The sequence below is a fragment of the Nylanderia fulva genome, unplaced genomic scaffold (assembly GCF_048542155.1).
Source record: "Nylanderia fulva isolate GAGA-0341 unplaced genomic scaffold, ASM4854215v1 Scaffold21, whole genome shotgun sequence".
NCBI lineage: Eukaryota > Metazoa > Arthropoda > Insecta > Hymenoptera > Formicidae > Nylanderia > Nylanderia fulva.
Genome location: NW_028190275.1, coordinates 92378 through 106863, shown reverse-complemented (window position 1 = coordinate 106863; position 14486 = coordinate 92378). Strand labels below are relative to the sequence as shown.

General features: G+C 33.4%; 3 protein-coding genes across 4 annotated transcripts in view; 2 read left to right on the top strand and 1 right to left on the bottom strand.

Annotated features, from left to right (window-relative positions):
• The window catches only part of trc (Serine/threonine-protein kinase tricornered), a 152494-nt gene extending 147286 nt beyond the window's left edge, over nucleotides 1–5208 (bottom strand). Inside the window, exon 1 of one of the 2 annotated variants that reach the window (XM_085482583.1) lies at nucleotides 4924–5208. Coding sequence is in view for 1 of the 2 variants with exons in the window: in XM_029302757.2 (XP_029158590.2) it covers nucleotides 3873–3874 (2 nt within the window). In the remaining variant the exon portion in view is untranslated. Of the gene's footprint in view, nucleotides 1–3872; nucleotides 4437–4923 lie in introns of those variants that run through there. The other variant, XM_029302757.2, reaches the window with a different exon arrangement.
• Nucleotides 5209–6037: 829 nt separating this feature from the next.
• Taf11 (TATA-box binding protein associated factor 11) lies at nucleotides 6038–8200 on the top strand. Its single transcript, XM_029301132.2, has 6 exons — nucleotides 6038–6174; nucleotides 6467–6627; nucleotides 6734–6999; nucleotides 7084–7171; nucleotides 7310–7406; nucleotides 7479–8200. The coding sequence occupies exons 2-6, from the start codon at nucleotides 6475–6477 to the stop codon at nucleotides 7610–7612; spliced, it is 738 nt and encodes a 245-aa protein (XP_029156965.1). The 5' UTR covers nucleotides 6038–6174; nucleotides 6467–6474; the 3' UTR covers nucleotides 7613–8200.
• A 68-nt stretch (nucleotides 8201–8268) lies between these two features.
• LOC146723276 (dynein light chain roadblock-type 2-like) lies at nucleotides 8269–10651 on the top strand. The gene is made up of 4 exons (XM_085482589.1): nucleotides 8269–9598; nucleotides 9820–9975; nucleotides 10092–10426; nucleotides 10500–10651. The coding sequence occupies exons 3-4, from the start codon at nucleotides 10369–10371 to the stop codon at nucleotides 10604–10606; spliced, it is 165 nt and encodes a 54-aa protein (XP_085338715.1). The 5' UTR covers nucleotides 8269–9598; nucleotides 9820–9975; nucleotides 10092–10368; the 3' UTR covers nucleotides 10607–10651.
• The last annotated feature ends 3835 nt before the right edge of the window (nucleotides 10652–14486 follow it).

Below are 14486 nucleotides of genomic sequence, written 5' to 3'. Positions count from 1 at the left end.
AGGAGCTGTATAATAATTTCAAAATAATTGAATTTTAAAATAACTGCAATTTCAATTTTAATTTAATATTATCACTATTTTATTGCAGATTTTATGAGCGTGCAAATATATATTCGTTCATATTTTATTAATATATGTATATATATTCTGATTTTACAAGTATCATTTAATACTATATTATATAAATTGATAAAAATAAAGTTACTGCTGTTTATCTATATCATTGCACATGAATTTCTTAAATTACAAAACAAAAATTAATGGAATATCTTTTCGGATCTATTCTAAAATTTTTATTATTTTATAATAAATAGTAATTTCATAGTAATATCAAATATATGCATGAATAAATAAATTTAATAATCCAATAAAACTTATTGCTCTTTTTCCTAGAAAAGTAAAACTAATTAACTTTATTGAATACTCCGAAAAATGTAAACTATATAAACATTTCGTTCATATTAAATAGCTTGCATAACAGTTTGACGGAATCAAACAGTTTGCCTGTGCGTTTCAGTTTAGCAGAGGCATTTCGTGTACCTCGAGAACGTCGTAGTTTACTTTATGGAAAGCATTTCAGAGGTCAAACCTGATTCTGAACACTGCGTATAATTTTCTTATCGCGCTTACAATAATACAGTAACGTAACGTGCACTTGCGTAATAACGTAACATGCAACGATTACACGAACTGATTTACTGATCTTCGCATTCTTTTACCTCTTACTCGCGATACCATATTTATTTGCCACGTCATATAATACAAGGGAGAGAAAGAGAAAGGATACATGGAAATTATATATTGCGTTAATTATAATTCTATAAATCGCACGCTCATATAATCCTAAAGTACAGAGTGCAACAATGCATCGTAGACCAATGTAAGAACCCGCCACTTCTCTGAAAACGCTCGCAAACAGAGAATTGGCAGAGCGTAGCTGCATAAAACAGCTCTTTCTCTCTTCTTCTTTCTCCCTCACTCCTGTCTCTCTTTCCCCATCTCGTTTTCTCCCTACGTCGAGACTCAGGTCGTTTCTCTCCCGGCCAACGACCGTCCACCTTCAGTTTTGTACCCTTCCAGACAGCACGCGCCTTATACGTCGACAGGTAGATGCAACGTTCGAGATATATACGCGTCCAGGGTGGTCTGACGATAAGGACCAACGATCGAGCGGAAAACTATCTGGTCGACGTTATTGTTTAGAGCTGCGCTTTATGGATCGTGTTTATACGTATAAAACTTTTGTCCAGTTCTCTAAATCCAAATTGATTAAATTCGATTAAATAAAAATTTCATTTACGTTTGTGCCACTTCTAGTTTTTTTTATTAAATTATACATTCGAAAATTAAATCAGATGAGTTCACAAAAAAAGGTTAAGAAATCATACACGGTAAAAAACATTTCGTATTTTTGTTGAAATTATCTTGTGTAGAAATTTTTGCGTTAAATTTTTAACATACTCTTATGTTAATATAACATATTGTCGTTATGTTATTTTGACATTTGTCTGTTGAGTTAATATTCACTATTTTTAAGTGTTAAAACAACACAATTAAATGAAAATGTACGAATTTTTGCTTATATTATATTTTTATTTTTATATTTTTGTGTTATTTTTTCACATATTACGTGTGTTATTTATTTACATATTTGTCTTCTGTTAAAATGACATTAAAATTAGAGTAGATAAATTGAGACATGTGAAATGTGTTAAATTTAACATAAATTTTTTTACTGTGTATGTATGTACAACATTAGTATATATTTTAGTTATAAATATAAATAATATTGACTCACTTTATTTTCTTAAGATTCTATTTCATGTAAATATTTTTTGAATTCAAATATTAAATTATAGTAAATAAATGTAGAGAAAATAGATGTAGAGTTGAAATTTTTTACATAAAATTTTTAATCCAATAATAATAAATAATATTAATGCCTAAATTTGAGAATGATTGCAAGACAGTTAAAAATTAAAATCCAATTGATTTAATTTAATTGATGTGTGTGACTGTAAATAAGTCTTTAATATTCTGTACAAATCGACAATATACTCTTTACATTCGTCAAATATTTATCTTTAAGCATTTACAATTACAACAACGAAAATATATGTTTCCCAATAATGTCCCCGATACTTCTCTCTCACAATACTCTAGTCTCTGTACTTCCATTCATCCGGTTTATTCTTTACATCGGCTTTTCTCAATTGATCCCTCATGTATAATTTTGTACCTTAACTCCTTCTTATTTCTCACATCTTACTCCAGTTGCACGCGAGAGCGAATCGCGATTAGACAAGAAGAGAACCGCGGACAGGAAGGGTACAAAAGGAAGAGGATAGAAATGGCGAAAGGAAAGGAAGGGGACAAGAGGACGGAGTAGATCGGCCCTTTTGCAAAAAGCGGCGTCCAAAGTGTCGGCCGACCGGTTCCACGCGCGCATGTACCTGTCACGTATATCTCCTTAAATGCGGCGCTAGAGAAAGAGAAAGACACAGACAGACGGAGAGAAAGAGCGCACATGTGTGTCGAACACACGAATGGAGCAACGGCGCGCGCACTTATACCGATGCGCATGCACGCGCGAGCGTAGGCGACGTCTTATATAAGGTGTCCAAGAATTGACAGATAAGTGGAATCTCGAAATCGAGTTTTTTCTTTGAACCTGTCAGAGAATTAATTAAGGCCCCTGTGTCCTCACTGCGACCAAATTGAATTATAATGTCAGAAGGAAAAAAATTATAAATTTTATTGCGAAATACATGGAAATAATTTTTTTTTTTTTAATACGATCATTCTCATGTTCGATAATTAATTAGATAGAAATATTTCGAAAACTTTTTTTTATTCATGAATTAATAAAAAATCAGCCTTTCGCTGAAAATAAATTTTATAGTAGGTACTCTTGATCAAGAGATATTTATTTTTAATAATTGCACAAAATGTATAATTATTTATTAATTTGAATTTAAAAAAGTTTTCGATATATATTTTATTAATTCATATTATCGAACACGAGTACGGAAAAAAAAAATTTATTTTGATATACTTCGCAAGAATAAAACTCATGATTTTTCAGTTCTATATTGAAAAAAAGAATTTGTTAACTTGGCTAAACCTTTCAACTAAATATTATTTTGTTAATTAAACATATAAAAATATTTTAATTAAATATAACATTAAATCTAACAAAATCTATATTTTACTTAAATACAAATCACACAAAATAGTAATTTAGTTGAAAGGTTTAGTCAAATTAACAATTCTTTTTCTTTCAGCGTGACGTTATAATTCAGTAGGTATGTGTACGTGAGGTCAATAAGCAGGGACAAGCCTTAATAACGACATATTATTCATCATCCAATTTACTTTCCTAGCTTTCCTTTATTACCCTCGCGAGAGGTTCTATTTAAGATTTGACTCGTATATATATATATATACAATAATATCAAAGTCTCAATAATCAAAATTTAAAGAGATCAGTAAATTTTCATTATAGAAAAAAATGTGTCTCACCAAATTGTTTTCCGGAGAAGCGCTCACAGAATTATTCGTCAGAAGCTATCGAGACACCTTATATATCCACATTCACAAAGCGCATACAGACGAAACACACGCGCGCATACGTGCATGCACACGCACTCGCACATACATACATACATACATATATAGGTAGAAAACCTGCATGTACAGCGAACCGGTTCGTGTTTATAACAATAAACCGTCGACGAGGCCACGACGTTAACCGTCGAGGAAACCCTTTCTCTCTCGTAGGGCCATCACTCGCCATAGCTCGTTCGTGCTCGCGAGCGAAAGAAAGAGAGAGAGAGAGACTCGATGTATACCGCAAAAGCAAATGTACTCACATCTTAATGCCCGGTGGCGGACCACATTCGTGGGCAGGAGAAGGACGTTCCGTGGCTGGATGTAAGTAGGTATCGCGATTGTCGTCGCCGCCGCTCCCGGCTGCTGCTTCGCGCGTATTATCCGCGAGATACGTCACTGTATCGTGATCCGTTCCCTCCTGCCACCCCGTGTCGGCAGGGATATCGTCACTCGCGTGAACGGCCGCACACAGGTATCGTACTACCTACTACTACAACTTACATGTACACTACTACTTATACGCGCACTCCCGAACTCGTTCGCTCGGCCAGGTTCGCAACGTCGTTCGTTCGTTCGTTCGGATGGACGGCAACCCGTCCGTTCTCTCGCTTGGAAAACGCGAAGGTGAGAGAAACCAGCCGGGTCGGTCCGGGAAGCGCGCAGACACGCGAATTTCGAGAAACGCTCGACGTCTCGCCCGTAAAAAAACGCGGATGCACGTTTACGCAGCGCGTTGCACGCGCGCTCCGACACGCAGAACGCCGAAAATCCCGAGCAGAATATTGACAAATACCTCGGCGTCGCGCGACACTGTCGTCGCCTGCCTGTCTCGCCGCGGACTCGCTCGCGCCACCGCGCGGCCGCTGTCCTAACTAACACAGACCGGCCATGTTCTGTCATCGATCAAGTGTGTTGCAAGAGATTCGCGCGGGACGGAATTTCATGATAACCCGGGAAATGCGATATGATTGATGGTCGGTAACATCGCTAGCGTGCTTATAGATATTGGAGAGAGAGAGAGAGAGAGAGAGAGAGCGAATTAAACTATTTATACAATTATTTTTAGAGTCATAATATAAGAAAAATTGGAATTTAATATATTAACATTATATATACTTTATAATTATATTGACATGAAATAAATAATGTTGACATTAGTTTAATAATAAAATATATTAATTGAATAATTAATTAATTGATTTAATTAAATAATATTGACATTATTTAATATATGTATAGACGATGTCAGTAATAGGTAAAAGTGCGGTGCGAGAAACATTGCTGAAAATAAATAACAAATAAATCACTTGCCATGTAGTTGCTCTGATGTCGCCCGAAGCCACCCTGGGCCTCCTTCCTCCTCGAAGATGAAGCACTTGCACTTCGAAACACTTGCACTCGCGTTACTTTTTTCATTTGCGACGAGCGGCGACGTCCGGGTTTGATCTGTCACATTTTCGACGAGTTTAAACGCGAGAGCTTATTCGCGCACGAAACCGATGCTCCATTATCACGTCGCCGCTTTCCTCAAGGTCACTCATCGGAAGACCTGATGTCGAACAACGAAGGTGACTTCTCCGCGACGCACTCGGAAGTCGCCGATATTCCAGAATTGGAACTACACTTCACTGTATGTTTTTTATCTCACAGAACTCGACGATGTCGCGAAAACACTGTCACTCGTTCGGCGGAAAATTCTTCGGCGACAACGAGAAAATGGCGGCCCGGCCATTGCCGGACTCGACCCGATTTTCACGAAGAATACGAGCTTTATTCGTAGCGTGCCGATGCTCGGGCACGATGACACGGAAGTACGACCGGAAACGCGCAATCGCCTTTGTAGAATACACGCGAGAACGCTGAAAAACTCGGAAATTTCGGCGTGGAAAGAGCCCGGTCCCCGCGATCCGACTCCCGTGACCTTCCCGCGCGAACTGTTGATAGAGGCTGTGACGCAGCTGTGACGTAGCCGTGACGCAGCTGTGACGTAGCTGTGACGTAGCGCGCGCTTGGGAGAAGGAACGTTGAGCGAGATTCTGGGCCAAATTGACGCGATGGATTTCGCGCGATTGAGACGTCAGGACACGCGACACGATCGAATCTGCGTATTAATTAACGACGCGAACACGCTAATTAAGACGCACGCTCGTACTTTTCGCGTAATTTCGGTGATTCGCTAATTAATGTATTCACATTCGCGTACTTGCACGGACCGATGTTAAACCCGCGACCGTTGATTGCGAACAATAGAAAGTTTATCAGAGGGCACCAGCATTCTACACTGTGTGTTCGGAAATGTATTCACCCAGAGTGACGCGATTGACCAATCAGGACAAAGATCCTCGGTTTCTGATTGGTCGATCAAAACGCTGTCACAATTGCAATGTCAAGAATTAAATAATCAAGTGGACAATCTATGTATTTATTTAATCATTGACAGCTGACGGTATATCGCGCCTTTACTGTGTGTCGTTGCATACTGCTTGTTATTTTATTTTTCTTCCTGAATATATATTGTATATTTATTAATATAAGTGACAGAAAGATCATTTTAATATCTTGGTAAGTAGTGCATTAATATATGCTGTATCAAAATCTGGTGAATTTAGTGCGTTTAATGTAAATATTATATGTACTGGCTTGCAAAATACATTCACATTAAATGTTTATATCGGAGGGAGGGGTTTCATATTTTTTTTCATATTAGATTTTGAAGAGAGGAATTGATTAAAATTCTAAAATTACTATTTAATTGTTGAATAATAAAATATCAAGTTTTTATGTATGTATAAATCTGTGTTTGACAATATATATGTGCTAATATATCTAATACTCATGTATTTTTCCAAATCAGGCCAAATAATGGATAATATCTTTGGGAAGGAAGATTCTGGAGAGGAGAGCGAACATAACATCGAGCATGATATCGAGGAAAAAGATGATAAGAACAGTCCTACACAAAATTCAGCATCTAAAGATAACGAAATCATGGAAGTTGATGGTGTACAAGTCAAGGTATATATATTATTGAACAAATTAAATTTCTATTTGTACATATTTTTAATATATTTTATATTAGTAATAAAGTATATATTTTTAATAGATTTATTTCATATTATAGGTAGAATCTGATGCAATGAGTTCACAGTCACAATCAGATGTAGAAGAGAATGAAATTACAGGATCAAGTTCTGCATGCCCAATTGTGATAGAAGAAGTAGAAATTGTGAAACAGGAAATTGTGAAGGAAGAAGAACAAATTGTGGAAGATATATTTGGTAATGACATTTTGTTACCTCGTGCAAATCCAGTCAGTACAAAAGAAAGAAGGGAAAGTAAAGAAAAAAGCAAGAAAGAGCTAGAAGAAGAAGAACGAGAAAAGATGCAGTATGTATATGATATTTGAATGTAGATTTGAGATGTGTATATTGCTTTGAGAATATGTTAATAATCATAGTATTGCTTTTATAGGGTATTAGTATCCAATTTTACTGAAGATCAGTTAGACAGATATGAGATGTATAGACGATCAGCATTTCCAAAGGCTGCTATAAAAAGGGTATTGCCTTTAGTTTTAAGTATTATTAGTCAAAAAAATCTATCTATTCTTCATTTTTTGAAAGTTTATATTATATATTTTAGTTTTCTATATATATTATTTTAATTATATATATATATATATATATATATGTTTCAGATTATGCAAACTATAACAGGCTGTTCAGTATCGCAGAATGTTGTCATAGCTATGTCAGGAATCGCCAAAGTATTTGTTGGTGAAATTGTTGAAGAAGGTATGAACTTTCTATGTAAAATGTAGCATTAGATTATTAGAATTTAATACTAAATTATTCCTTTAAATATAGCTTTAGATGTTATGGAGACTCAGAATGAAACTGGCCCATTACAACCAAAACATCTGAGAGAAGCTGTTCGCAGATTAAGGCTACAAGGTCAAATACCAAATGGTCGAGCGCACAAAGCTTTCTTTAGACTATAATTGATCCATATTTATAGTATATTAGTGCAATACATTTTCTCAGATAAAATTCTATCAATATTGAATTTTGAAAATCTAATCTAATCTAATGCGTAGTTTAAATCTAATTTTATATATATATATAAATAACATGTTATATAATTATATAATTATACTATTATATAATTATATAATTTGTAAACAATTGTTGCACTAATTATATAATTGTAAATAAATTATATAATTTATCAGGAACCAAACAGATTTTCTGCATGTCTTCAAAAGTGATATTTTTTGCATATCTTTGCAAAACTACTATTTGTTTTTATATTAAAAACATAACATTAGTATATTCTCAATCAGTATATTAAATTTATTAATCTTTTATAAACATATATAATTTTACTGACGACTAATTTATTATTTACGTCTTCAAATTAGAATATAAGCCGAATGTACTTACACAGTATGTTCAATAAATAAGGGGACTTTTTATTTAAATCATGGAACACGTAACGCCATCTATTGAACGTTGATAGCATTAGAAAGGTACAGGTCTCACCTTTCAAACGCAGCCAACTTCATGTAAATCGGTTGACAGGTTAAAAAGTTACGTGCTTTTTAATGACAGTATGTTTTGTGCTTGTGTCGTAAAAATACAATGGAAATATTAAATTTTGTTTTAAACTTGGAAAAACATTTAGTGAGACGTACGAATTGATGCAAAAAGTGTATGGTGATGATTGTTTAGCTCGTTCAAAAGTTCATAAGTGGTTTAAACGATTTAAAAATGGTCGTGAAGATTTGAATAATGATGAAAGACCTGGTCGTCCAGAAGGAAGTAATCGTGCTGAATTGGTGGAAAAAGTCCGCGAAATCATTGCTGTTGTTGTCAAACTGGTAATGGAGAATACTATTTACAAGTTTTACATCGTTTGTGGTCAAGAATTGTTCGTGTTAGACCTGAATCCAGAGGGGAAACAGCTGTTTTTATTGCATGATAATGCACTACCTCACAAAACCAAAAAAGTTCGTGAATTTTTGATGAAAAAACAGATTTGTGTCATCGACCACCCTCCGTATTCTCCTGATCTATCACCATGCGACTATTTTCTGTTCCCTAAACTGAAAACTGCCATGAAAGGAGCGTTTTACAATGATATTCCAGCCATTCAAGCAGCCGTGACACAGGTGTTAAAGAACATTCCTTTTAGATGACATGAAAGAGTCTATGCATAAATTGGTTGATCGTTCTAAACGTTGTATTGAGTTAAATGGAGACTATTTCGAATAAAAAATAACTTTCAAACATAGTACGATACGTGTTTTATTCTATATCTTAAAAGTCCCCTTATTTATTGAACATACTGTGTATATATACTGTATGTATAATAATGTAATATATTTTTATATTATCAACACATCTTTTTGATATATAATAATTAAAAATATAGTGAATCATCAAAATGTACATATAAAACGGATAATAGCAAAATATTTTATTATAAATTGCGCGTACACAAATACAATTATCTATATATCAAGAGACACGGTAGTGTCTCGCGACCAGTTAAGGGCGTAGCCGAGACACCGTGTATCTTAACGCGAGTCGGACATTTGAGTCTTTATAATATTTCGAATTCTCAATAACGGCTGAAGCAATCGAGTTTATACTAGACTTAATCGATAGATTGAGTTTGAATTATATAATAAAAGTGTCTTTATTTCTGCTCTACGTGATTTGTAAGCAGAGATATATAATTGCAAAGTCGAAATATGAAAAATTTCTTTTAAGAAACGTCCCCGTCATCATCATTATTATTATCATCATCGACCACGCAAACATAGTAGTATCGTGCTACACGTATTCACACGTATACAACACATGCGCACACATATATCACACGTACACAACACATGAATAGATGCATGTATTGGAAATGTCCATCTCGCACGTTTTACAACAGACGGCGATAGTTGCCCTCCGCTATATTGACAGCGTGCGGGGTTAGATATTTTCAATTTTCAATTTCAATTTTTACATTCAATTTTAATGTTATTATTTGCAAATTTATTGTCATAATAATTTATGTGCAAGTTTACAGTCTGTGATACAAAATCAGATATTTTGCTATTATTTCAATAATATTTCAATTATATAAATGCCTATGTATGAGTATGCATATATTTTTAATAATTTTCTTAATTAGCTTCTATATTTTTTTCAGTTGTACATCAAGCAGGTAGCATTATCAGCTCACTTGTGAGCATGGGTTGGGCAATGGCTAGTTATCATCGCAGCATTCGATTAGCTTAACAAGATAAATCTAATATCAGTGCTATAGGAACCATTTTACAATTTTTCTGGCATTTTCTTATTGCAGGTACATATATATCCAATAATTAATATACAAAATTAAATATTATTCATCACACACTTTGTATCAAAATAATATATTTTTTAAAATTTATTTAATCATTTTTATCATTGTGATTGTAGTGGCAAGGATCTTATTGCTCAGTGTCATTGCAAGCATCTGGCCTGTATATACCATAATATATTGCGTAATACATTGGCTAAGTATGACAATATGGATTTTGATAGATTCCCATGGAATATTGGAATTTTGTCGGACTTACAGTCATCCACCACATATGCAGCCTACAATTAAAGAACGCATTTATTCCATATGATTTGCTTCCGTTATTGGAATATTTAAAATAAAAATTTTATTAATAAATTTCGATGAAATAATTTATAAGAGGTTGAAGAAACTATGAAACAAATTCAGTCTCATAAAAGGGTAGTTGGAACAATAGTGGTGAATGCAGAAGGTATTACATGAGATCATTGACATGATTTACTTGTAGTTGTAAACAAAAATTTATAAAATTATATCTGTTTTAGGTATTCCTATAAAGTCAACATTAGATAATACGACAACAGTTCAATACGCAGGTTTGATAAGTCAATTGTCAGATAAAGCTCGCAGCGTTCTGTCGTACGTGACTTGAATCCAACAAATGATTTAACTTTCTTGCGCATACGTAGCAAAAAACATAAAATTATGATGGCACCAGATAAAGAATTCATATTAATAGTAGTACAAAATCCAGTTGATTGATATTTAAAAGAAACAAAAATATATTTCAAAGTTAAGATTTATTTCTTTGGTTGTTAATTTAATCTGTATGCTACATTGTGGATGTTAATATCTATTCAATTAAATAAAGAAAAATAAAAGAATAAAGCTTAAAAATTATACAAAATGCAGTATTTAATTACTAATTTAACAAATTATGAACTTTTAGAGTTTTTAAATAGTGCTTTCTTCTTTGGTAACAATATTATATTTTTAAGCAAAGTGATAAATATAAGGCCAACTTATCGAGCTGAATATTCGAGATGTTCAGTCAACTACCATTTATTACATGTATAAATTATAAACTACAGTCATTATATTATATTAAAACTAACGCAAATTAACGCAAATTACAATCATTCTATAAACGTTTCGACCGCACGCGGTCTTCTTCAGTATAATTATTGAAAAATAAATTCTTACAATTCATATGATATCGAAATTTAATTATAGTTATTCAGAATCGAGAGTTTTTGAGCAATTAACGCGTGTTTCAATCCGTCCTGTCCAACAATGTTCGCCTCGATATGATCTCTGATTTTGTTCAGATCTTGGATGATTTCATCGTTAATATGCGAGAAATTAACCCGTACCGTAGGCGCTGCGATTAATAAAAAATTACCGATCAACGTATGTCCAAATTATAATATATATCCCCTACAATTGGTAGTATGCTTACCTATCATCGTTCTTCTTGACAATTAACATATTAACGATGAAATCATCCAAGACCTGAACAAAATCAGAGATCATATCGAGGCGAACATTGTTGGACAGGACGGATTGAAACACGCGTTAATTGCTCAAAAACTCTCGATTCTGAATAACTATAATTAAATTTCGATATCATATGAATTGTAAGAATTTATTTTTCAATAATTATACTGAAGAAGACCGCGTGCGGTCGAAACGTTTATAGAATGATTGTAATTTGCGTTAATTTGCGTTAGTTTTAATATAATATAATGACTGTAGTTTATAATTTATACATGTAATAAATGGTAGTTGACTGAACATCTCGAATATTCAGCTCGATAAGTTGGCCTTATATTTATCACTTTGTTTTCAATACACGAGCGACAATTTGTATTAATTTATTTTTAATATACGCTGGCCTTACAATGCGTCAATTTAACACAAAACGGACTGATTACTATTTTAATTTTAATTTTATTCATAGAGTTTTTGGAAGAATAACCGCAGATTATTTTAAACAATGGATTAATGCGAACTACTTGTTAATAAGAGCGAGAGCAAAATTGGAATTTTTAAGAAATTGTAAAAATAGCGATGTTTTTCCTACACATTTGGAAGGTTTTTGCCGCATTAAATTTAACGTTTTTCATCACAGATCAATCAGAAGACTAGATAGTATGTTGTACAAGTTCAAAACAAATGCGATAAGCATTGAAATTTTTGATTTGCATAGACAGGTAGAGTCATTACAAAATAGGATTTTTCATCTCACTAGCGGGTTATTTAATCGTTTGCCTGTACTCGCGTGGAATAGAATTTTCGAACATCATAACATTGCTTTTAAAAATTGCCACAACAGATTGGTTACTGCACACGAAAAGAAATTCAATTGGCTTAAGAGAAAACAATACTACAAGTATATCAACAGCATCAAACCTATAGATATACATTGTTCTTTACATTTTGAAACTTCACAACCGACGAAAATATCACAAAATTCTCTCAGGGCAATCACTAATGATGCCAAGGAGATCAATATACACATTGAAGCCAATAAATTTCTCAATGATACAATTAACCCTTTGGAAAATACTAATAAAAAATGGTTTGTTAATCTATCCAACACAGACATTCCGCCTAACGTATCTAATCTGTTGCAAATGGGTGATACATTCTGTCTTCCGAATATTAGTAAAAAAACAGCGATACATGAATTTATCAAGGACATAGAGAGTAATAGCAAACGAAATAATATTAATAATCTCACAACGATCAGAAATATCGCGGTTCCAAAATTTGCACAACTTCTTAACACGAAGGATAAAAATGACGTAAGTCAACAAAAATTACTTGGTGCACACAGAGATTTAATAAAATTTTGTAAAGACAATCCGAATGTTCTATTCACACGCGCGGACAAAGGTAATGCTACGGTCGCGATGGATAGATCTTATTATATTAACAAAATGGAAAACGTTTTAAAAGATGTCAACACTTACACTATTGTTAAAAAAAATCCGTGCAAAAAAATAGAGAACGATTTGAATGGTTTGTTGAAGAGATGGCTTAAGGAAGATTATATTTCAAAAAACGAATATTATAAATTACGTTGTAGTGATTCTCTCCTTCCAAAAGCGTATGGATTACCTAAAATCCATAAGGAAAACTATCCGGTTAGAATCATAGTTTCATCGGTTGATACGGCTCTATACTCGCTGGCTTCGTTTTTACAAAACACCTTACGAACTAGTCTACCCAAAGCGAAAAGTCATATTAATAATAGTTTTGATTTGTACAGCATATTGTCTGGTAAAAAGATTGATGAGAATGATAGGATGTTTTCCTTGGATGTGGTGTCTTTGTTTACGAACGTTCCTCTGGATCTTGCGATTGACGGTATTAACGATAGATGGGATCACATTGGAATAAATACTAAAATACCGAAAAACGAATTTTTGAGGGGTATAAAATTCATACTGACTTCTACATATTTTACATTTGATGACATAATTTATAAACAGACGTTTGGGACCCCTATGGGGTCACCGTTATCACCAATTATTGCAGACCTGGTTATGCAAGATCTTGAGGATACAGTTCTCAAAGCGTTGAATTTGGAATGTTTGTTTTATTTTCGTTATGTGGATGACATAATAGTGGCCACCTCTATGACTAATATGACTCAGATTGTGAATAATTTTAACAACTATCATGAAAGACTTAAATTCACGGTCGAACAAGAGGTTAATCATAGCTTGAATTTCTTAGATTTATCACTTAAAATTATTAATAACAAAATATATATAGACTGGTATCAAAAAGAAACCTTCTCAGGAAGGACGTTATCATTTTATTCAAACCACCCATTATGCCACAAAATTGGAATAATATATAACCTTGTAGACAGATGTCTATTGCTATCACATCCACTATTTTTTAATAAAAATTTGGAGTTAATTATTAATATACTCAGAAGCAATGGTTACCCTCTTGATCTGATTTTTAACAAAATTAATCATCGGATAGAACACATCATATCTAAGGGGAGCATTTTAGAGAGACAGGCCAACATAGAAAGAACAAAAAGTATAAGAAATGACTCGGTCAATAAAAAATTCTTTGTCATTCCGTATATAGATAGGGTCTCAGAAATGATTGTTTCCTCGGTGAAAAATAAAAATTGTATGGTAGGGTATAGATGTCTCAACAAACTGGATAATATTATTAAAGCACAGAAAGATAAAACTAAACATCCATGCAATTCGAATGTGGTTTATAAGATCAGTTGCAATAATTGTAATGCATCTTATGTAGGCCAAACAAAGAGGCAATTGCAGACGCGAATAAAAGAACATAAAAATAATATTAGGTTGGACTCAACGAAACATTCAGTAATTTCTGAACACATAATAAATGAACATCATACTTTTAATTGGGACAATGTTAAGATCATGGACAACGAAAATAATTATTATAAAAGACTCATTTCTGAGATGCTACATATCAAGGAACAAAAAAATGGACTAAATTTAAACAAAGATACTGAGTTACTTAGC